The 25,185-nt window shown below is 41.0% G+C and overlaps 1 protein-coding gene and 1 long non-coding RNA gene across 4 annotated transcripts in view; one reads left to right on the top strand and one right to left on the bottom strand.

Annotated features, from left to right (window-relative positions):
• The window catches only part of Vwa8 (von Willebrand factor A domain containing 8), a 324,208-nt gene that overhangs the window by 266,960 nt on the left and 32,063 nt on the right, over positions 1–25,185 (bottom strand). For all 3 annotated transcript variants that reach the window (XM_063274157.1, NM_001427283.1, XM_039094044.2), the window contains exons 3-4: positions 11,196–11,326; positions 7,441–7,551 (exon numbers count right to left, since the gene is read on the bottom strand). In XM_063274157.1, coding sequence (XP_063130227.1) covers positions 7,441–7,551; positions 11,196–11,326 — 242 coding nt within the window. The remainder of the gene's footprint in view (positions 1–7,440; positions 7,552–11,195; positions 11,327–25,185) is intronic.
• Positions 13,229–24,471, top strand: LOC120097121 (uncharacterized). Its single transcript, XR_005494375.2, has 3 exons — positions 13,229–13,435; positions 20,920–21,017; positions 22,664–24,471. It is a non-coding gene; the product is annotated as an uncharacterized LOC120097121 (long non-coding RNA).

The following is a 25,185-nucleotide window of genomic DNA, read 5'->3' as shown; positions in this document are numbered from 1 at the left end:
AATAAAATTAACAATAAGTAAGCACTCTAATGTATCTATGGTGTTTTGGGCCAAATATAAGCTTCGACTTAGCTAGAGAGAAAAACCGCTACAAGTGTCATGCTTACCACAGGGCCAGCATCTGGCCCTCACTCAGTCCTGTCCCCTCATCTCAGGCCTGCTCATGAAAGAAGGGGCAATGCTGGCCTTCTCTGATCTCCCATGCATACTGCGTCTCCTCAGCAAGATGTGCTGGTCCTCAAAGGAGAGCTGTTTTAAAGCCAGCTCGCTGCAGACCACCCCCCGCTTGTGCAGTAGCCACACAACTGCTCAGTTAAGGAGCGCTGTTACACAAGCTGGGGACATATGAAGAACAGCCATCTGCACCTACTGGCTGCAGGAACCCAGTGAGAAGAAGTATGAGCTTGAGGAATGACTACAGCCTTTCTATGTGGACCAGTAAACACCACAAAGTTTCTCTTGAAATCTTAAAACCTACAAAAGAACAGTGAACATACATTTTTATGTGGCATGACTAGCTATGGTATTCCCTCAGAGGAGAAATTAGACCAACTTTAAAGAGTCTTTCTTGTCTAGTAAGTAACAGAACCTTACAGACCTAATTCTTTCAAATAAAAATCAGGAAAAAAAATACATCAAGTTCCTGCTGACCCAGCCATCTCATACCTCAGCTTTAACAAGCCAACACGTGGACATAAAGGAGTCTAAAGTAAAAACAGATACATGACCTGAAATAAATACTAAGTTTGTTCTAGATTTGGTTCCAATTTGATAAGACCCGCGGCAAGTAATTAATCTAGATATCTGTGGCCTCGTTTACTAAATGAGAGTACCCTCTAGGGGTATCCAGAACATACTAATTTAATAAGCAGTACTAGAATTAAAAAGTAATGATATTTATTAAAATATAAGTCACTGCTAATACAGTCATTATTAATGAAAATAAATTTCTCAAAACTTCACATTTACTAAAAAAAATCTACAGTATGTAAAGATACTGGAGGAAAGGGATATAATGAAAAACTTGGATTTTAAGTTCTTTATTGTGTGTGTGTGAATGTGTGTATGAGGCTCAAGGCCAACACTGAGTGTCTTCTTCAATTGCTTTCCATTTTATTTTTTGAGCAAGGGTCCTCACAGAGCCTTAAGTCCACAAATTCTGCTGGACCAGCTAACCAGCAAGTTCAAGAAATCTGATTATATCTGACCTGTCCCCCCACCATACCCCCTACCCAGATTTGTATCCCTGCCTGGCTTTTATGTGGTTGCTAGAAATCCAAACTCAGGACCTCATGTCCATGCAGTAGGCATGTTACTAAACTCACCCATCTCCTCAGCCCCGAATCTTTATTTTAAAATATCAGAATGGTAAACCCTTTTTCCTCTAAACAAAATAAACAAATATCAAAATAGGATACATTGGTTTGGTTTGCTACTATAGGGTGAATGTGTCCCTCAAAGATCATTAGTTTGATACTTGGTCCTCAATGGAACAGTATTAAAAAGTGGGGTCTTTAAAAGGTAATTAGGTAATCAAGGCCACTTACTATGGAACAGTTGATGTTATAGCCTTGCAATTGGATTAATTATTATGCAAAGGATGAACCTGGCCTGTATCTCCTCTCAATTCCCTTATGTTCCTCTCCTTTCTTCCTGCCCCTCCCCCATGCTTTGTCCTTCTACTCTTCATGCCCAGAAAGCTTTCCTCAGATAAAAACCCCTCCTTCTTAGACTTCCCAGCCTCCAGAGCTGTGAGCCAAATAAGTTACTGGTCATTATTGTGTCAGTCTCACACATCTGTTACATTAACAAAAATACAGTAAGTCGCTTTACTACTTACTTGCCGAGAGTGACTTAGCTTAGTGAGGTTCATCTTTTTTAGCTTAGTCAGATTCATCTTTGAGCCTTCATTTCCTTTTAATGGAGTTAAAAAAAATCAAATGAGAAGACCCCCCAGAACACAGCAGTTTGTTGCTAAGAAGTAATCAATGACTGGATGTAATTGCACATGTCTTTAATCTCAGCACTTGGGAGGCAGAGGCAGGGAATCTCTGTGAGTTCAAGGCTAGCCTGGCTATGTTCCAGGACGGCCAAGTCCACATAGTGATATCCTGTCTCAGAAAAATAAACAAGCAAAATGAGTGAAAGAACATGGGTAAAATTAGAAATCACTGGATTAAATAACAGACACAGAAAGACAAGTTCCACATGTCGTACTTACATAAGGACCCTAAAACCTTTCCCTTGTGGTTTCCCAAGGCTGGAGAGGAGGGAGGAGCAGGGCAGGAAGGGGATGAGGAGCAGGCACTGGGTTACAGTAGAAAGGAGCACTGTTCAGGTGTGCTGTCCACAGCAGAGTGACAACAGATGATGGTGTCTTGTGTTTCAAATGCCAGTGCAAAGCCTCACTGTGGGAATTTTGCCTGTTTTCATTTCTATACAATTTATGGGTCTATTTCAGGGTCTAAACAAGCCTGTATACCCAATGTTAATATCTGCTTACTAAACAAAGTCCTTTTGTCAAAAAAAGAAAGGAAGGAAGGAAGGAAGGAAAGAAACAAGAAAGAAAGAAAGAGAGAGAGAGAGAGAAAGAAAGGAAGGAGGGAGGGAGGGAGAGAGGGAAGGAGGGAAGAAGAAAGAAAGGAAGAAACGAAGAAAGAAACAAAGAAAGAAACAAAGAAAGGAAGGAAGAAAGATAACTGGACAAGGTCAGGGCTTGTTCTTAACAGGAAGACCCTGAGGTACAGTATTAGTGTGCAAATGCAAGAAACCTATAGACTTGGCCTCATTAGAACTATGACCCAATCAAGTAAGCTAAATGACCTATTTTTACAAATACAAAGTACATTTCATTTTAACAGGATTATAATATCTGACCCAAATATACTGTGAATACATAATTATATGGGAGGGATTTTTAAGTTATTAATATTAATTAAAGAAAAGCTTATTTTCTTTTTAAAAATTAATTATTGTTACAATTATAAACCATACCATGTGGTCACTGCAATTGTCAATGTGATCACCATGATCACCACCATAATTTTTTTGGGAGAAGCAACAAAATCAAATCCCCCCTCTGCTATTAGTCAATTTATATGACCCTGGCCATGGAAGCTTATTGTCTCATCTGTAAGACAGGTAAGTCATCTCCCCACTAAGGAAGTTTTCAGATTAAATAGCACTGATATAAAGCACTAGCACAAGAGAATTCTCTCCAACAAATACCTTCTCATCATTTCTCTTGATACTCTTAAACTTAATTCACAAACCCTGCAAACAGTTCATATTATATAGAAAGGAAAGCTGATCTCAGTGTGATCACAAGTAGGAGCCAAGGCCTGGAGAGCCTTGGAGCTCTGGCTGTCATAGAGGTAGCAAGTGTGTGAGCAGAGCAGTGACCCAGTGGCAGAGTTCAGCATTGTCTTGGGAAGTTCTGATTTCCCTTGTCAGCACCACACTCCTTTTCCATTGACTGGGAGCTTAAAGAAATGAGAGCCAATGAACTCTTAAAAATTAGACCTCACAAATTAAAGCCTATCAGTTTGGCAGAGTATACAGACACTCAGTGGTGATGAGACTGTGTAAGCCAATGGCTACCACATGAGGTAATGAGGCACCCTTTAGAGCATGTGCTTCCCTGCCCATGAAGATTCAGACTTCTAGGATTCATGTCTACAAACCTCAGCTGGTCATAAAACATTTAAGTACAACCACATTCAACAAACATTATTTGTAACACTGAAAAGCCACAACAAATTTAGTGGCAACATGAGAGGGTACAGAAAATCAACATTATGTAACAGCATCACTGTTTGGTGAACTATAGTACAGACATTTAAAAAAAACATATTTTAAAGAAATAACTAATGCCTTTTAATTTTAAAAGATACCAGGTATATTAAAGAATATTGTAAATTTTACACATGATATTTCATTTTATCAGTTGTTCCTTTTAGATGATAAATAAATAGGCACATAGAGAGAAACTGTAGAAAGTATTCAAAATCACCTTTGTAAAGCCCAGAACAAGTCACGTAAACTCCTTAGTGATATCGTGGATACTGGTAACATGTTAACTACACAGAAAACCACAAATGTTCTCCTACTGCCCACATATAGCTACAGGCAATGTTCCATGTGGTGATCTATCTAGGTAGCAGATATTACCTGGTAGTAGTTAAAGCTACTAACTTTACAGCCTGAAATCAAATTCAATGTTTAAGCATATTAAAGAAATAAAATAAATTTCTTAAAAGACTTGAAGTCTCAAAAATGTGATTAGGTGGCAATCGATGGGCAATTTTTTTCTACCTAGAATTCAAATGGAAATTAATTATAACTTGTGGCAATTCAAAACAGATGTCTAAAAAAATCAATATTTGGATAGAGAGACAGCTCAGCAGTTAAGAGAGCTTGCTGCAAGGCCACAGACTCTGGACTCAGTTCCCAGGACCCACACTCACAACCACCCAACTACAGATCCAGAAGATCTGATGTCTTCCTGTTCTCTGTGGGAATCATTCACAGGTCACACACACACACACACACACACACACACACACACGCCCCAAGTCTTGTCTTAAGGATCAATCACTTATCCACAGAAAAGCCAACTGATCTTAGTCATGCCTCTTTCTTTTCAGTGTACTTAAAATTTTACCAAGACTGATTGATAGCTTAAAGGCAAAATCTATCACCAAATCTAAGTGCCACTTATGTTCCAGTTTTGAGTGCCAGAGATTAATAAAATTGATATATTCTAATAGAAAAACAGGAAATAAATGTGGAAGCCATGGTAAGTTCACATGCTGATGCCCTGTTAGGCTGTGTTACAGGGTTTGGATTTTATTTATCTAATTATGGACTCATTTCATGCCTTTCACCAACAACCTGTTAAGTACCAGAAAGTAAATTTAAATTAGCTTAAACCTCAAAAGAGCGTGAGGCAATTGAAAGAGAAAGACCAATATGGTCTCTGTTCAGTCACAGGCTCGGAAGGTGTCGATGTGCTACTGAACGCTAAGAACTGATGTGCATCACCAATAAGGTTCATCAAGAAATAGGGAGGATAAAATACGCCATACATGTATATGGTTCTTCAAACATTTTATACACTGCAGTAACTGTGAAATGTGTCTGAAAATACATATTTTAGACTGGCAGATAGTTTTATGAAAATAATGTACATTTATGCCTTAAGCAATAAATCTTTAGGCTGGAGAGATGGCTCAACGGTTAAGAACAAAGGCTCCTCTTCCAGAGTACCAGGGTTTGATTCTGAGCATCCACATGGCAGCTCACAATTGTAACTCCAGCCCTAGGGGATCTGTTACCTTCTTCTGGCCTTTGTAGGCACTCTCTACATATGGTGCACAGAAGTACACAAAACAAACTAACACCCACATATATAAGATAAAATTAAATTTAACAAGAAATAAATAAGTCTTCCAATGGATATGAATCAATAAAACAATTGTTTATTTGCATTTTATCTAATGTATATGGATATTTTATCTGCTAGAATGACTGTGGGCCTCATGCATGCCTCAAGCCCTCAGAGGCCAGAAGAGAGTGTCAGATCTCCTTGGACTGGACAGAGACAGTCGTGAGCTGCTGTGTGGGGCTCAGAACTGAACCTCTGGAAGAACAGCCAGTGCTCTTAACCTCTAAGCCATCTATAGTCCCAAAACAATTTTGTAAAGATAATTAAAATTTACAACCAAAAATTCTTCAGCTCATTAGTAAATTTAGTTACCTAAAATAATTCCATTTCTGAAAAGCCAAAGTTTTAAGCCACTTTTAAAATTACAGACCCATTAAAACTTACTGTAAGACTGGAAAGTCAAGCAGGAAATCACAAGCCACAGCTGTCACCCACTGGCATTTACACATAACGTATGGGATACAAGCGGTTCTCAGAAGAGATTCCTTTAAAATACACTCGTGTGCACCATCCATGAAGGAGAAGAGCGAAGGTCTCAGGTTTCGCACTAGTGACACTAAGTTTGGCCGCCATCCCACGAAGTGACTACCAAGTAGTTGCGCTTCATGTACATTTTTTATTTGGTAGTGAACAATTAATTCAAGAGGTGTGAATGTTCTGTTCCACCCCCTCAGAATTGTACTCTTTTAATTATAAAGATTGTGCCCATTAAAATAAAATGTTAAACTTCACGAAAAGTCTGCCTATAAGTGGTAGGGTGCACTTATAAACCCGGATACTTGGGAATACACTCACGTGCACACAACACCAGCTCTTCTGGTTTCCTGCAGAAATGTCCCCAGCTAGTCCTACTGTTTCGGAAACTAGAACTTTTGGCCCGTGGAATTGAAGGTTCTGGTTTCTGCCCACTCTCTCCGCTTCCTGGTCTATCTCCATGAACAGTCTCTGGCAGCCACTCCCACCACAAGGACTGAGAGTTTCCACTATGATTTCCCTGCCATACTGGCTGAAAACCTTCAGAAACCATGAAGCAAGCTCCTCCCTTAAGCTATTGCTGCCGGGTATTTTGGTCACGAGACACAAAAGGAACAAACCTTTATCTCATTCCAGGTTTCTAATCTCGCATCCATAACTGCTTCTTGTGTAGCTTTCTGGAAGATTTCAATGTGCACAAAAGCACAGACGAATTCCTTTTATCACAAATGAGATCACATACTGTGTGATCGCAGTGGAACCTATCTGTTAGGTTTCACATATACTTTACAAAGAGTTTCATTGCAGTCATGTCTGAAATGTATTTAGCTTACTTTGCTCCCCAGAGACTTAGGTACACTTTGTTGTGCATGCAGGATTGAGTTAGTTAATACAGGAATAGTTTTCACCAGATTGTGCTGTGTTTAAATACACCGAAAGGAACACTGGTGGTCAGACTTCCTAATATGATGCTGGCTACTGAGTCATATTGTGCCTTTTGTCCCCTACAGCTTGTCTCCCTACTGCCCCTGACAGATAGATGCAGAGACCCCTCACACATTTGGAAAAAAAATGCTGGAAATATAGCAGCGGAATGCAAACAGGTACCCAGTGTTTTGTGTGTTGATTGTTGTCTTTTGAGAGACAGTGTTAATTACCTAGACCCACATCAGCTCTAACTCACCTTTAGATTGAAAATACTCGTGTCAGCATGCTAGGGAAGCTCCTATATTAAAAGCAGCTATAGCACTTTTTCTCTAGAAAATGAAATTTCTATAAGCAAGCTGTAAGCGGCAATTGAAAGGTAAGAAACCCTGCTCTTCAGCTGCCTCGTGAGCGCCAGTCACTTCTTTAAATCTAGATCAACATACTGCCAAGAACGAGAGCACCAAGCCCTACATCAAATCTGTCTAGAAAGGACACACAACATCTGTGTGTCAGGGACACATGAGACCTCTCTTTCCATTTCCAAAGTCAATTTCCCATAGAACTGGAGTCACGGCTGCAGGGTAAGAGCTTGCCTGGTCAATGTAAAAGGCTGTGCCAGCTCGGATCTCCCGGCGTTGTTTGAGGTCTGTTTCGGTGGTGTCCCTTGACAGGGCGATGTATTCCACCTCTTGTTTGGTCAGCTCCTGTAGAACACAGAGCAACGTTATTTCAGAGCTAAAATCAAACTACCAGCCTACAATTTAGGACAACATGTTCAACAAAGCTGCTGCCTAGAGAAGAGCACTGTGACTGCTAATTATGGATTCAAAATATTTTCAGTCTCTGAGAGAAACTCAATAAGCTGGAAACTAAACCATACACATGCAAGGGATGTGGTCCACACCTCCCATCCCAGCACGTGGAAGGCAGAAGTAAGTGGTCTTTGTGAATTAAGGCCAGGCTGGTCTACATAGCAAGTTCCAGCCCAGCCAGGGATACATAGGAGAAACTGCCTCAAAACTTCCCCTTCACAACAAAAACAAAACACACATACACAGGCACATATACACTGCATGCATACACATGCATACAAATGCATATATGCATGCACACATACAAGCACATACATTGTGCTTCCACATATGTACACACACATCCTCAGAGCTTCATTTTTACTCCATCCTAGTACTTAATGTATCCTGTTAAACTCTTCTCAAATATCAGGAATAGTTACTGGGCAATTTTCCAACAAGTCATAACAAATTTTTGTCAGGAATATTTATCGTTTTTTAAAAGTATGGTTTTAATTCATTTACTGAGTTGACCAGGGTTTAGTAATTGTGATATAATTGTTATATTATAATTGTGATATAATTGTTAGCTACTTTACCGAAAGTGAAACAAAGAAGGGAAAAGCAGATAAAAGAGATGGCGAGCGAGAGGAAGAGGAGGAAGAGGAAGCAAAGGGGAGGGAAGGAAAACTACTCTGTGAATCGAGGAAGGGGATCTAAGCCGTCCCGTCTCAGAGCAGTTACCTCTCATAAAGCATCCTGCCCTCATCTCACAGCCAAGAACTTTCATCACCTTGGCTTGTACAATGACGAACTAGGAGCAGAGCCATTCTCCAGTCACATGAGGGTCTAATAGCCTTTACTAATCTAGGAATCAATTCAAGGAGAAGGTTGACAGAGGAGGCCACTGCTGAAGGAGGACGTCTGCACACATGGAGGTTGTGATTCCTTGCAACTCAACCCTGTCTTATACAGATGGACAATACTGTCATTCAGCTTTCAAACAGCTTTGTTCCAGACTGCCATAGTTTGGAGTATAATGAAATAGAGACCAACATTAAATAAAGAAGATGCATAGTCATAAAAATGTGATAATATCAAATGATGATTTCCTAAATATAAATGAATCATCTGACTGTGAAAGCCAATTCTTGAGTAAAGTAATTTCCTCCTTTTAGCAGATTCCTGCTTCCTGATGTCAGAATACATCAGTGATAACAATCTTTCATGCCTGCTTTGATTGACTGAACGTGACCTCCCTCCCTGAAAACCCTTTCATGACCAATGATTGCCAAAACTGTATGAGCCTTTTTTCTTTTTGGATTTGGTTTTTCTTTTTTCAATGATTTATTTATTTTTATTTTACTGTATTGGTGTTTTATCTGCATGTGTGTTGGACCCCCCAGAACTGGAGTTACAGACATTTGTGAGCAGCCATGTGGGTGCTGGGAATTGAACCCAGGTCCTCTGGAACAGCAGTCAGTGCTCTAACCCCACTGAACTATCTCTCCAGTACTATGGTTTTTGGTTTTTCAAAATAGGGTTTCTCTTTGAAGCTTTAGCTGTCCTGGAACTCACTCTGTACACCAGGCTAACCTCAAACTCAAAAACCCTCCTGCCTCTGCCTTTTGCGTTCTGGAATAAAAGGCATGCCACTACTGTGCCTGGCACCCCTAATTATCAAAGAGCACCACAGTTTACCATGAACTGCACACTGAGGACAGTGCTCTCACTCTCAGTCTTGACAGCTTCCTTCCTCAGCCAAGTAAGTCTCCTCAGACACTATCTCACAAAAGAAGAGAACAAGCTCACACAGCAGATAGAATTGTCTTAAACAATCTACAATCCCTTTAATATGAGTTAAGACCACAGCAAGTATCAAGTGTCTCTATTTAATTTTTATTTGTTTCAGTAAACTTACCCCCAAGACAGTATCTACTCAGGTCACTACCAACTGAAGGCTCTTATGTCTGTGACAACAGTGCTCATGCAGAGTGTGCAAGGTGGCGGGTAGCACTGCGTCTCCACAAGTGCATTTAAATGGCACTGAGTTCTCCTCTATGTTTGGTTACCTAGGATCTATTCTACCATTAAAGTTTGGCAGTAGCAGCCATGTGGCTCCACCCACACCTCTAGACCTACTGCTTTTTTGACCAAATCCCTAGGATCTCCTAGCCCCTCTCATTTCAGAATTCTAACATCAAAGTCCATCTAAAACCCAAATCTCAGTGAGATATCACAGTCTTTAAAATGAGTCAGGCAAAGAATCCCAAGGAGTTGGTCCCCTGTTCCTAGACCAGACACATTTGCCTTGTGAACTCACTAAGGCTAATATTACAGTGGGAGGTTACACATCACATGACTTGGAACTGAATTACAGATGCAGAGGTTATGAGCCAGTGAGAGCTGTTCCTGATGTGTGGCTTGACTTTTGTCACGCCTGTCACACATACACTCTTACGTTCTAAAGTAAGCTGAGGGAGGGCCAGAGAGCAGGCTTAGCAGGTTAGAGCCTCTCTGCTCTTACAGAGGACTGAGGCACCGCAACCTCCTGTAACTCCAGCTCCAGATCTGAGGCATCTTCAGGCCTCAGGGAGCACCAACATACGTGTGTTTCACACACAAAAAGTCAATGTTTTTAAAAATAAAAAGTAAACTAAACGTGCCACTGAGGCAAAATATATAAAACAGATTTCAACAGCATAAAGATCAATTCTTCAATAATAAATAACACAAGCAAATTTTAACTAGAGTGTTTTTTTTTTCCTCTATTCTAAAAAGTTGTTTTCAGAGGTCATTCTTGCCTGGTTCGGGACCACAATCCTTATTAATTCAGGATAACAGAAAGACATTGTAAATATCTTGACTGGCATTAAGAGCAGAAGATATCAATGGACTTAGTAACATTTGTCTAAGAACTAGTATTATTCAAAAGAACACATGTCAAAGAGGTAAAATGGTGTATGTGTGGGAGGGGTAAGTCTAACTATAATTTTCTAACTAGATAAAGATTAGGTAGATTATTCAATCTCTGTTCATTTGTTTTTCTAATCTATTTAAACAGGAGGAAAAGCAGTATGTGAGTATAACATTAAAAACGCCTATGCCTCGGGTTCCCTCTAAAAACCACACAGCTTCAAAAACCATCGTTTGTTGTTGTTGTTGTTGTTGTTGTTGTTGTTGTTTTTAAGTTGTGAACCCAAGATAAGGAAAAGTTCACTGAGTGGCGAAGTAAGGGCTGGGGGAGGGGTAGACCAGTTGGCTTTTAAAACCTCAGAGTTGCTGATCCTGTGCACTCACTACTGACTGCCTAGATTTATATTTCCCTTCCTCTAAAGGTATACAGCATTCCAATTACAGCAAAACAAAACGAGCTGCACAGGGGCTTCCCACATGACATCTGCTGAGCCCGTTCTGAACTCGGCACTGCCTGATGACAGCAGTACCCTAATAATATGGCTAATTCTGATATTGTGTAAGTTCTTCACTCTTATTTACTTTATTAATCCTTTATCAAAGTTAAAACCCTAAGGAAGTGACAAGGACTGATTGCTCACCAAGTACTGCATAGCAACCGAGCGTCGCAGAGGCCCGGGAGGCCCTATGAGAAAGACATCTTGCCCCAGCAGGTCCTTCTGCATTATCCATCTCAGGTGCTGGACTACGGACTGAGACGGAGAAGCTGCAACTTGGAGAAAAGGAAAAATGAAATGCAAATGTAACTATTACAACTTTACCATATAACTATATAAATCCACAAATAATATAAACTATACATATAGGGAAAACTATATCCATTTGTATAGGATGGATGGGTAGGTGGGTGGGTGGATGGATAGATAGATAGATAGATAGATAGATAGATAGATAGATAGATAGAGTATAAATAGCTGGCAAAAATTCAGTTTTAAATGAAAATTATTATCAATGCTAAACAGAAAACATACCAACCAGACTTCAAAGGGTCATACATCTTACATTTCGAAGTCCATGAGAACAGTGGGATAATCATCTGTAGTGTCTTTAACAGATTGAAAATGCTTCTTATGGCTGAGTCAGAAACTAGGGTCATTATTTTATCAGAGTTTCAAATCCTAACCATTTTATTCTCAAAGGAGACATAACCAAATGATCCCAGACAACTAATGATATGATTGTTACAGACAGGAGAAGCTGGAGTCTGCTCTAATCTCAAACACCAATGCTTGGAAGACCCCCCTAAGGAATCTATAATTCCAGTCCACTCTTCTACACCATTTGTTATATGAGCATTTCCTAGGAAGATGTAAACAAACATCTACTCACACAGGAAGGACAAGAAGAATAAATCCATCTAAGTCTAGTTTGAACTAAAGAGTGTATTGGGCGTGTTTCCTGGAAGATGGGTGTTAAGTTTCTTATAGGAATGTGATGAGGAAGGGAAAGGAGGGAAGGGAAGGAGAGAGAGAAAAGTCTTAATTGTTCCAAACAATACAGAAGACAGGAAAAGGGACAAAATGTACATAATAGTTGTGTAACAACAAAAACTAAATAAGCTATCAGAAAGCTATGTGGAGGGTCCTTAACATGATAACTTTTGAAATGTTCCTAAATGTGCAATTTTCTGAGTGCCCAAGTCACACCACAGAGGGAAACTCTACACCAGACCTCATGTAACAAATAATTGTCAAAATGCAAAGGCACTAAAATATCTCTTGAAACTATTTAAGCTGTATGTTCATGAGGTACAGAAAATGGAGCTGACCTGGGTCCCACCTGCAAGGTAGCTTACTATAATACAAGTGTTAAGGCCTGAGAAATCACTGCCTGTCTGATATTACTGTGGCCATTTTCTTATACCTGCCACCGGCCATCTTATGCTGTTCCAAGGAAGCTTTCTTATGTGCTGTTACTAGGAACTTTCTCATGTCTGAGTTGACTATATATTCTGTTATGTTCTATGCTTTAGTGGTCTTGGGAAACCCTTGCCTCACATTAGGACCAATAACAGTAAAGTGTAAGTCCCCGAGACCTCCCTGGGTAACTGATATCCTGGTTGGCAAGTAGAGACATGAATGACAGACAAGTTGCCCACCACCGAGGCATAGCCCAGCCAGCATAGCCCAGCCAGCATAGCCCAGCCAGCGAGTTGGCGACTCAGCAGAGAGCACTTCTACCTACTGAGCCATCTCACCAGCCTGCTCCAAGAGCTTTGTGACACCTTCAAGCTCACGATTTTCCTTACCACAGGATTACATCAAATGGTGTTCTGGCTACTAGTCCTGTTTCTATTACATTTTATGACATTAATGATGTTTCATCCTTTATTAGAATTTGTTAATCGCTGTTGTTTCTGTACATTATCTTTTCATAAAATTCCTACTTTCCTAAGTCATATTTTTAGTGCAGCACATTCTTAACAGCACTTCCCCATTTAATTGGTTGGGAAACTGCCTTACCCTGCAGAAAGCAAGCACTGTGCAGTGCTGTTTGATGCCTGTGGTGTATTTCACATTAATGCTTCAGAGCAGCAGTATTTTTAGGACAGCCTCAAGGAAACATGAGTCATACTTAAAAGCATGCCAGAAATAGAAGCAAGATTTAAGGCTGCACATTACGAACATCTGCAAAGTAAACTGCCAAACTGCCACGCACAACATAACATACATGGGAGAAACCCCTAGCTTTGACTCCAGGCACAAGATGCCACTATCTTCCAGTAGGCCACTAAGGGAACCCAGTGTTAAAGCAGTACCACGGGGCTTCATCTGCAGTCCAGGATACCCTCTCCCCGTGAAGAGAAAACATCTGGGTCATGGTAAGTTACATTTCTAACTAAGTCTTAGCCAATATTTTTCTTTTAAAAACTTAACTATTGTGTTGTCATATTTAAGAGCTTTAAATTAATTTTATTAGAGGGCTCTAAATTATAATTTTTCTTCCCAGGTAGATGCTAATTTATCATCTATGTAAAAACTTAAAATTAAAACTAAGCATAGTTCAAATTCTCTCATAAATAAACCCTTAAAAACTCTTGATTGATTGGTTGGTTGGTTTAGCTTTGGCTTTGGTATTCTAAGAAACAATACAATATAGTGAAAGAAAAAGTCCTTGGACCCAAACAGACCTAGTTGTGGGTATTTGTCCTGTCCTTGGATTCCTGGGCCAGGCACTTGAAACATTTGGGGTCTAAGCTTCCTCATTCTCCAAAGAAAGTTAGTACTTGTCAGATATGACCACCATGACCACTACAGCTACAAAAATATCTGGTTCAGCCCAAGTCAGTGATACCCAGTATGCAGAAGTCTGTCCTCACCTGCAACGTCCTCTCCCTGCCTGGACAGCAGGTATACAGTATACACTGCGGACACAAATGGATTGGGCTAAGAGTCCACTCTGTAGTAGTCACAGAAAATGGGGCCCAGAACTTACCACAGCCTAATCCTCAGGGGCCGTGTTAAGTATTTCCCAGTGATATATCATTTTATTCACCATAATCATCCCCGTAAAAATTATGCAGAGGGGTTGAAGAGATAGCTCAGTGGTTCCTGCTACTCTTGCTCTTGCAGAGGACCAGGATTCAATCCTCAGCACCCACATGGTCTCTAATAACCATCTGCAACTATAAGTCTGTGAGCTCTGCTCTTTGATGACCTTCATGGGCTCCGGGCATGCACATACTACATACATGTACATAAAAGCAAGACACTCACATTTTTAGAAAAATAACTCAGAAAGAGCTAACCCAGGCCTACCAGGAGTCGGATCATTCTCCAATATTTGCAGAGATTGTAAGGAATTACAACGAGCCTTCTCACTGCAACTGTCTACTCTACCAAATGTCACCAACTACATGTGTCCGTCTGTCCAGAACAATGTGTTCAAAGCCCAAGTCCTCATTATTTACAACATAGGCTATAGGGCTAAATGACTAAACTATAGTCATGCACACAGCCCTGTTTAGTGAGGATCTATTATATGCTGAGCATGGAGAACACCAAGGTGAGGATAATAAGACCCTTAGAGATGTCAAAGAAAAAAATACTACATAAACCTCAGCCATGAGGGGCACTGAGAGACCACATCCAACACAGCTGCACCTGGACAAAAACTGCAATGCTGACAGAAGTGCTGGGCACAAATGAGGTTTTTCTTTTTTTTTTTTTCCTTTTCTTTTTTTTTTTCGGAGCTGGGGACCGAACCCAGGACCTTGCGCTTGCTAGGCAAGCGCTCTACCACTGAGCTAAATCCCCAACCCCAGATGAGGTTTTTCTTAAAACCAGGGAAAACCCATCAACATAGCTTAAGTAAATCACTGCATATCCATATCTACTAAGTAGAAGCCATACTGTACACTGCTTGTGATGGTAGTGTTGTCCCTAGAATTTGCACAGGAATTGAAAAAGGAAATGTCCCCAGAACTTTGAAAGGCAACAGAGGAAAATGTGAACATCTTCTTGTGTTAACATATGAACCAAAAAAGTAAATTATATTAAAGGTAATGTTTTAAAAACAAGCTTTAGAAATTATTTGATATAAGACCATTTTCATAGGATATTCCTTTATGAATAGGGACACAAAACAATCTGTACAGAATAGCTTTCTTTCCTTTTGTATTTTTTAGCAGGTATACAAAACAATGGCTTCTGTTTATAACACTTTCCTACCTGTGTACCACTGCTCATGCCCCATTGTCTTCCCCATCCTTCCTCCCTCCTCCTGTATATCCTCTTTCTCTACACACGTGGACCCCTTCTGCTCTCTTATATGTGTGTACACAGACATCTATAAGTCTAGAGTCTGCATGTAAGAAAGACAGTGCCGCTGGAATCAATACAGTATGGGACTGGTGCAAAAACAGACTGTGGCCCAGTGCAGCAAAGAAAAGAATACAGAAATAAATGCAAACACATATGATTAACTGTGGAGATAGGGTACCAAGAAGACATGATGGGGGTAAGATAATCTTTTCAACAAACAAAACTATTTCCATGTGCAAAGGAATGAAACTGGAACTTTATCTTACAGCCTATACAAAAATCAACTCAACACTAAGAAGGGACCTAAAATCATACAACTTTTACAAGAGAACATGGCGGGAATCTCCTGGTCATTGGCCTTGGCAATGACTTTTGGAGTGTCACACTAAAGCTCTGACTTCAAAAGCCAAAATAAGTTAAGAGTACTATATCAAAGTAAATGCTTCTAAGAGGAAAAATTAAACACGACAGAGTGAAATGGCACCCAGAGAGTGGGAGTGTACGAGGTATGTGAGACTATTTATAAACATACATGACTAGGATAGATAGGAATAAGGGGTTACTATCCAGAATGCACAGTAAACAAATACATTGCTACATTTCAATTGTCAAAGCACAAATATCCTGATTCAAACATAAAAATAAAAACAAAAAGAGCTAAGCACCAATAAGCCTACTATCTCATAATCCTAGCTTTATTTCTAAAAGCTTCAAAAGCATGAGACCTTCAAATGCCCATCAACAGGCAAACTTTTGATACATCTATACAACTGAATAATGCCAAACAATAAAAAGGAACAAATAACAGAAACACAGCAGAGTGTCAAAGTAATGATGCCATATTATACAGGGAAGGAAAATACCATACACACACACAGTAAAATAGTCTTGGTTCTTACAGTCCTACAGCACAATTTAGGTTTTGTGTTTCAGTGTTTTGAACTTTCTTGGTCTTCTGTGTTGATCCGTTTTTGTAACGGTAACAAAGTTTTTGTTCTTTTTTTAAAAAACCTCTGTATCACACAGTAACAATAGCTGCACAGGGAGAAAGGTGAGTCATCAAAAGAGCAGCAAGATGACAAGTGACACATATCAGAATACTTTCTTCACAATTTAATATCCAACTTCAATTAACAACCTACCCAGTTAAGGACTTATCTGTAAGGAGTTAACAATTTGCTGGAGATAATCTTTGTCTCAGTGTCATATTCAGGAAAAAACAACCAATAAAAACAAAATAAAGAAAAAGAACTGTCTTTAGTTATAAATGGATCTCAGAAGAACCAACAAACTTCACATCTTGTTAAACAAGACCAAATTCTTTAAACATGACGTGTAAATATTCTTCATTCAAATTACAGAAAATGCAATTAAGATGTATTATATAGCCGTTCTTTAAAAAAGATCTTTATTTTACACATGGAGCTTTTATCTATTGGAAAATTACAAATCTATGAATGAGCATGGTGGTGTATATATATTTGAGTTTATATGGCTTCAATTCTGACCACTCTCTACTGAGTAAGCAATACTGGGTCTCTGGAAGAGCTGCTTCCCTAGCAATCACTAGTTTTGGATAGCCCTTTGTATAACCATGGGACAGCACAGATTACCCCTCGATGGCACCATATCTGTTGGTATTGGTGTTGTTCCCGTCTTGTTTACGCAGCCCTTTCTACATGAGGCTGATACAGACTTCCTGGTATTCTGGCTCTCACTGTCCTGCTTCCTCTTCCTCAATGGTCTCTGAGCCAGAGATGCAGGGGCTGTGGTGAAGCTATTCAGGTTAGACTCCCCTGATCTTCTGATCTCTGCACTGTGTCTAGATGTAGCTGTCTGTAATGGTCTCCACTTGCTCTTTGATAACGGGTGATAGCTATAGTTACTTGTGGTATAAGAATCAAATGTTGAATGCAATTGGGAATTATGCTGGCGTTATCTTAATTTTTTCAAAACCTATTTTTAATGATGATTCTTAAATGCTTTAACCTTCCTTCTAGCCCACCACCCACCACAGGTAGTGGAAAAGAAAGAATACGGGGGAAGTGGACCTGTTTAGAAATGGTTCTTTGGAGCAAATCCTATCTGTATTGTCAGGAAATCTGTAGTTCAGTTCACAGGTCAGCTCAGTCCACTCGCAAACACTTCACGGATATATCAGCAGTCCAGTTCAGTAGTGTTGGAATAGCAGCAGCAGTGGCATGATCTAGCAGGAACAGCCAGTTCTCAGCCAAATTGGCACAAGTCAGCAGGAGGGACCAGGGCCAATAAGAACACCAGGAAAAGTTCTTGGCTGTGCCTCTCTCAGCGAAGGGAAGACCAGCGAACATGCGAGACCTTCCGCATTGCACAGCTAGCTCTACCAGCAAGCCAAGCTCAGCCTCAGACGCTGTCCATCAAGTCCTATTTACACTCCCTCCAAACACCACATGACCTCCATGGGTCTTGCCTCACCACGTGTCTTGCCTCAGCACTTAAGTCTGTCTTAGCTGACATCACTCTGCCAATTGGCCCAAGTCCTCGGAAGCAGCAAAAGGCTGCCAGCACACCACCAGAAGTTTTCTGGTGCATTTGTCTCTATGGAGTCTCAACAACATGAACTCAATATACAATATAAAGCAGACCAATAAATGTGTATTAGCAAAGAATCCTTCATCACGTGTCCATTCACATGCTTGCTTCAGCAGAACATCCTTTCACCCCTGGCTGTCTGAGCAAAATGTTTCTTCACGAGGAAACGTTCCTTCATGTGTTTGCCCCAGTAAAACACCATCCAACACAACTGACTTTCCAAAGATCCCTTAAGTTTCGACTTCATGCTGGTCTAGTAAAACAGCCATAGTAAATTCTTTTATAAAGTCCATGACCGTTCTAGCTCTAGAAAGTTGGCTAGGTTTCTAGTACGAAGCCTGATTTTCCTCTGGTTGAGTGGGCCCAAAGCTGTTGGTTACCACTAACATATGACTGTCACTTAATGTCAGCTGTATGATTATCTTGCTATGATGGTCATTGTTGTAGTTCATGGATATTACAGCTAGGTAGCCTATTAATCCCCTCCCTCCCTTGGCAGCTTGTATGGTATTTTCTGATACCGTGGAAGGGAGACTATGGGAAGAAAGCTTTCAGATCAGATCCAGCTAGAATCATCTGCGTCCTGTTTCCTAAGTGTCTGTTGCTGAAGACACGGTTTACTCCAAGCTTTGGCCCTTACAATCTTTCTGCCCTTCTTCTAAGATGACGCCTGAGCCTTGGGGTGCAGTGCTGTAGACACCCCATTTGTGGCTGAGTATCCCACTGATGCCTGTGATGGTTTGCTGAATTTCTGCATTAACCACCATCCACCACAAAATAATTCCCGATGAGGTCTAAGGGCTGTGCTAATCTATCTACCCCTTTTAACTTTTTATTTTGATGAAAGATCAAGATAGGTTGTCTGGGCTGTTTTTAAAGTTGCTCTATTGGTCCAGGCAGGACTTGAACTTGGAACCCTCATGCCTCATCCCTTGACTGGCTAAGATTACAGGCCCACATCACAAAGCCTAGCTTAAACACAAACTCTTCATCCTACCTCCGCCTCCCAAATGGCTGTTATGGCAGGCATGCTCCTGTCACAGCACACTCACCGGAGCGTTTGTCAGTGTGAATGGTAAGAACAGATACTACTCTGATCTGGAAGTGCAGGTCATCTCACTCCCCTGCAGTCACAGGAACTAATACTTCGGCCAGCAATAGATCAGAGTGCCATTTCCTGGACTCTCTGAACCTGACAGGAGTGTTTTCAACTCTAGGCAAGGTGATGTATGAAAACTGGCACCTTACAAGGAAATTTGCAGCTTGCTGGCTGTCACACAGAGTTAGAACACTGTTCACACATCTACTGGCCATTTATTTCTCTTCTGTGTGGTGCCTACTGAAATCCTTGGCTTACTTTCTCCCAGCCACATGATTCTTCTCACCAACTTGTAAGAATATCTGTGTACTAAATATGTGAACATCATAAGTGTTGATTTTTACAATGCTGTTTATTAATTAAAGACTTACTATTTGAGTTCATTTTCTCATTTAATTATGGTCATTAACCACAGCCAAATTGCCACGCAGATCCAGAGAAACCAATTTAACTTATTACAAACCTCAACAGTATGTGTCAAGGCAGAGGGTACTGCAGACATGTTGATCAAAGACAATCAAATATCGGAAGAACAAGTTCAGATGTTTGAAATCATGCTGACTATAGCTGGTGACAACAGAGTAAGTCTTAGTTGGGGTGTCTACTGCTATGATGAAATACAATGACCAAAGGTTGAAATGGTGTGCTAGTCAACACTCCATCTGGGGAAGAAAGGGTTTATTTAGCTTGCTGTGAGAAACCAAAGCAGGAATTCCAACTGTGTGGGGAGCTGGGGGCAGAAGCTAATGCAAGGAGAACTGCTGATCTGGAAGTGCTGCTCACTGCCTTGCTCCCCATGACTTGTCAGCCTGCTTTCTTATAGCACCCAGGACCACCAGCCCGGAGGTGGCACCATGCTCGATGTGCTAGGAATGCCCACATCAATCTCTAATGAAGAAAACGCCCCATGGTCCCATCTTATGAGGGCAATTTCTCAATTCGCAATTGAAGTTCTCTCCTCTCAAACTATTCCAGCTTGTTTCAAGTTGACATAAAACTAGCCAGCACAGTACCTGTTGGTATTTAGTCTAGGCTCCACCCCACAGTTACACATGACTCACTGTAAATGGGGCTGCTTGTCCCCTCCTCTCTCTCTTGCTCTCTTGCTTTGTCCTCTCCCTCCTGCTCCCCATCTCTTCTCATTCTCCTCCCCTCTCTCCACATGCTCATGGCGGCCTCTACTCCTCTACTCTCTGCCTTTCTCTGTCTCTATTCCCTCAACTCCCCTCCCCATGACCTGAATAAACTCTATTCTATACTATACCATCCTGTGACTGGTCCCTCGGGGGAAGGGATGCCTCGGCATGAGCCTGTGGAAGCTCCCACTTCCGCCACACCTGACTGCACATCCATCAAACATATTTCTTCTCTCCACATATTTTTTATCAAACGCAACAGAATCATATATTTGAAAATGGCTATGATAGTAGATTCGAAATATTTTCACTAAAAAATTTATATGAGGAAATAGACATATAGTAAGTTTAACTGTTCTCCAATAAATTCAAAAATAAAAATATATGTTAAATAGCATACCATTTCAATTTATCAATTAAAAATGAATTAATACAATTTTAATTATATATCTGAGATAAAAAGACTGAGAAAGCAACAAAATCAATTAAGTGAAAATTAAAGTGATAAAATATATTAAATGTAATGTCTTATAATATGTTTCAAAACAAGATTGAAGAAAAATTAGGCACTAGACAAAGACTGCTCATGCTGAGTCCGAGAAGAGCCTTAATGTAAAGTCAAAGGTTGTAGAGGTTGACTTAAGTCTTCCTTTTGAGCATACATTCTCAAAAGTACATCTAGCTGTAGCAGCTGAAGAGACGGCTCAGCCATTAAAAGACTGCATCTCTCTTCCAGAAGAGCCTTCGTTCAATCCCCAGGACTCATGTCAGGGATCTCACAACAGTTGCCTGTAACTCCACCTCCAAGAGACTGGCTGACTCTGGCCTCTGCAGGTACCTACACATATGTGGCACATATATGCATATACACATAATCAAAAATAAAATACTTTTTAAAGAAATACATATAACTGGGTCTGATGCTACATACACTCAATCCAATCACTTAGGAGGAAGTAGGATCTGAGTTCAAGGGCAGCCTGATCTATGTATGTAGGATCTGAGTTCAAGGGCAGCCTGATCTATGTATGTAGGATCTGAGTTCAAGGGCAGCCTGATCTATGTATGTAGGATCTGAGTTCGAGGGCAGCCTGATCTATGTATGTAGGATCTGAGTTCGAGGGCAGCCTGATCTATGTATGTAGGATCTGAGTTCGAGGGCAGCCTGATCTATGTATGTAGGATCTGAGTTCGAGGGCAGCCTGATGTATGTATGTAGGATCTGAGTTCGAGGGCAGCCTGATCTATGTATGTAGCAAACAAGTCTCAGGCCATCTATGGCTACAGAGCAAGACTCTGTCTCAAAATAAAATAATCTTAAAAAAAAAATCAGAAGTAATATGAGAAGTAACTCTCATGCAAAAAGAAGCAATTACACAATATTAAAGTAAAACATCTGCCCTCAGCCCTGGTCACAGAAGTTTCTACTTATGACAAATGCAATTACTAGAGAGACGTGTATGGTCAAGGTGCTCACCCCTAATGGGACACCCATAATCAACCCTTTCCAAGGCTCAAGGAACATCATGGAGGAGGAGGTGAAAAGAATGTAAGAGCAACAAAGGGAACAGGGTCATGAATGCTGTCTCCTCACATGAATGACATGGTCACTGCATTCATGAACTCACAATAGCCATGGCTGTCGTCCAAGGCACTGCTTGGCAAGCCTGGACTTGTCAACAGTCAGTCATGAATGGGGGAGTCTCATGGGACCTAGTCCCTTCCTAGAAAGCTCATGGCAGCTAAGGCTGGTGGGAGGCAGAGTCCTTGTATTCAGTGGTACAGCTACTGGTGACTTGCCCATTCTCTAGCTCATAGCTCTACATCCTTGTCAACAAGGATAGCCCAGGGGGTTGGGGATTTAGCTCAGTGGTAGAGCGCTTGCCTAGCAAGCGCAAGGCCCTGGGTTCAGTCCCCAGCTCCGGAAAAAAAAAAAAAAGACCCCACAGTGGGAGGGGGCTTGTTGGAAAGAGGGAGGGCTTGGGAGGGGATATGAAAGATTGGGATGATGTGCATTCAGAATGTATTATATACATGTATGACGCTGTAAAGAGCATGTTTACCATAACTAAACAAGGAAGACCATAAGCACTGGAGGCCTTGCTTCCTTTACATTTCCTCAAGCTCCCTCTATGAAAAGCTTAGGGAGTGCTTCCGCAGGGTCCTGTGTGTAACCTCTGCACTAATTTAGTAAAAGTGGTAAATCGCTGTGGTGACTGTTCTGTGGTATTTACATTGACACAAAAATCACATTGTCTCTCCAAGTTATGCTGTCATTTATGACACTGATGAATTTCTCAAACCTTTGAATTATTTATAAGCTAAATAAAGAGTGAAAACACTCTTCAATCTCATAATCTATTTTGAGAGCATAATGTTGTATATAATTCTTACAGACAGTATTTGTGGGGCCTAATTTCTTCGATAAAACTTTGGTGTGTCCACTGACCTTAAATGACATCAACTATCATTATCTGCAGATGACAACATGATTATGCAAGGAATCAGGATGTACCTCTAAGGAGGGCTAAAGTTATCTCTGGAAGACCTGTTACCTGGAGAACAGCACCTCAAAGGCTCTGGAAGAAATACTTTCTTTGAAATAAAACATTTTAACTTCAAACACAAAATATGAAAGAATGTCTTCAAAAAAAACTGCCAACTTCATCTAAGCTTTGAGATTCAGTTTTCACACAAGACAGCAAAGGGCTTCAATTACACACTCCAAGGCTTGCAGGGGAGAGGCTGGGACCAAGATGCTGTTTGGAAGTTATAATGGCAGAGGCAGGAGCTGACAAGGCTGGATCACTTAACACTGACAAGCAACACCACTCCTGTGTGTGATGGGCCAAGCCGCAGGCTAGCTGCTGAACCAGAAAGGTGTCCTGTGGAGTTGACACTGTGACAACAGAGAAGCTCAGATGAGATGTCCACAGGTGACTGCAGGATGTGACATTCTTGATCTCAGGTGGATCTGAAATGAGCAAGTGCACTGTGCAAAGACAAGGCTGCTTCCTTGTAGTGTGCATGGAATCCAGGCTTCTGTTGAATACTTGTGGTCTGTGCCTCCTGCAGCTCAGGGCTTCTGCCACTGCAACACACTGCTTCTGCTTCTTCCTACTGTGTGCTTATGCTAAGAATATGTTTTTTGTCTTTTTGATAGCTAATAGTTAAAATGGAGCAGAGAATATTGGCCCTTTGTTGTAGAAAGGTGCTTTGCCAATAGTTCGTCTCTCAGCGCTCTAAAACTCTGGTGAGGACAGAAATATACAGCACTGCCACGCCACAATGGCAGAAATGAATTTTCCAATGTATCCTGCTTCCTTCAATTACAGGATTAATTCCAAGGAAAAACAAATGTACCTTCAAAGTATCAGTCTGAGAGGGTAAAAAGGGAAATCAATTGAAGTCAGAAAGTCTGGGCTCTGCAGCTTATTGATAAATCCTCAGACCTCTTCCCTGTGCTTGACTTTCCCAACTATTAAGAACAGCTTCAGAGAGACTAACTATTGGTAAAGCATCTTTCTACCTTTCTACAACAATTGGCCAACATTCTATGCTCCATTTTAAATATTAGCTATGGAAAAAACAAAAAAAATTCTTAGAATAAGCTGAAGTGATGCATAAATATAGCAAGAAAAAAAGGAATGAAACTTTATTTAAAAAAAAAACACCACCATTTATCACTGAGAGAGAAAAAGAGAGACAGAGGGAGAGGAAGAGGGAGAGGGAGAGGAAGAGGGACAGGGACAGGGACAGGGAGAAGGACAGGGACAGGGACAGGGAGATGGAGAGGGACAGAGAGAGGGACAGGGACAGGGAGAGTGAGTGTATGCAGTGTCTGTCTGTGCATGTATGTGCATGTGTCCCCGTGTATGTGTGGAGGCTGGAGGTTGATGCTGGGTGTCTTGCATTTTGAAGCAGGGTCTCTGGGAAGCTGTACCTCAGCACCTGGCTGTCCTGGCTTGCCCAGGAGCTCAGGAGCCGCCCTGTGTCCACCAGCCCCACTGCACAGTACTGAAGCAATGGACCACACCTGGCTTTGGTGCTGTCACTGGGAAAGAACTCAGGTTCCCATGCCTGTGTTGCAGGCACCTGACTAAATAAACTGTCCTCTAAGAATATATTTTTGAAACTCCAAAAGGAAAAAAAAAATGCTTCAAAATTCCCTCAGAACCTACAGACATAATGTCTTGCCAATTACAGAGCATCGAAAGTAAAGACCTGTAATTTTCCCATTTTGAAACAAACACAGTATCTGAATACAATAAACAAGTGTACAAAATCATACGCTGTCTCTGCCGGACTGTCACTTAGCTGTTGCATTTGCCTATACAGACACTTCTTGAGATCTGGTTGACCTAGCCACACCTCCATTTCCAAGTCCAACGTCTAATCATCTTTATGTAACAAATGGACACAGTTAAGTAGTAGAGACAAGTAACAATTTAACACTGGGTAAAACATATGCTACCTCCTCCTTGATATGCAAAAGGTGACAGGTGAGGGCACTGTGCCTGAGTAATGTCAGTGTCAGACAGAAAGCAGACACAGCAAATGCAAACAGTGATGTGAAGGCTACCCAGACACTCCCACTATAAACCTTCAGGTACATTTCAAAGAGTAAGCTTCAAAGGACACAAGCAAGCTTTGGAGCTGACGCCATGAGGGTTCTGTGGAGCAGTGAGATCTGTGTGAGCATTACAGTGGTGCTCTGCTGTTGCGTGGACTTGTCAGGGGTGGAGCGTGGCCTGTCTAGCAACACTCAGACTTCAGAGCGGAACTGCAATCGCCCCTGCCCAGATTTCCGTTTTAAAGAAAAACTGAAGGCACGAGTATTTTTAGCATGTGTCTTAACAAAATAATAACCTTACTAATCCCACACTGCTGCTCTCCAGGCAGGAAATGTCAGCGTACAAGAATCAGACTCCAGGGGACAGTTTGTCAGTAGATTCAGGATTTTCAACTGACTTAGGAAGGGCCACACGGGGCGGGTAAGAAG

This window comes from Rattus norvegicus, chromosome 15 (assembly GCF_036323735.1).
Source record: "Rattus norvegicus strain BN/NHsdMcwi chromosome 15, GRCr8, whole genome shotgun sequence".
Lineage (NCBI taxonomy): Eukaryota > Metazoa > Chordata > Mammalia > Rodentia > Muridae > Rattus > Rattus norvegicus.
Note: the sequence above shows the minus strand (reverse complement) of the source record. Positions and strands in the feature narration are given on the sequence as shown.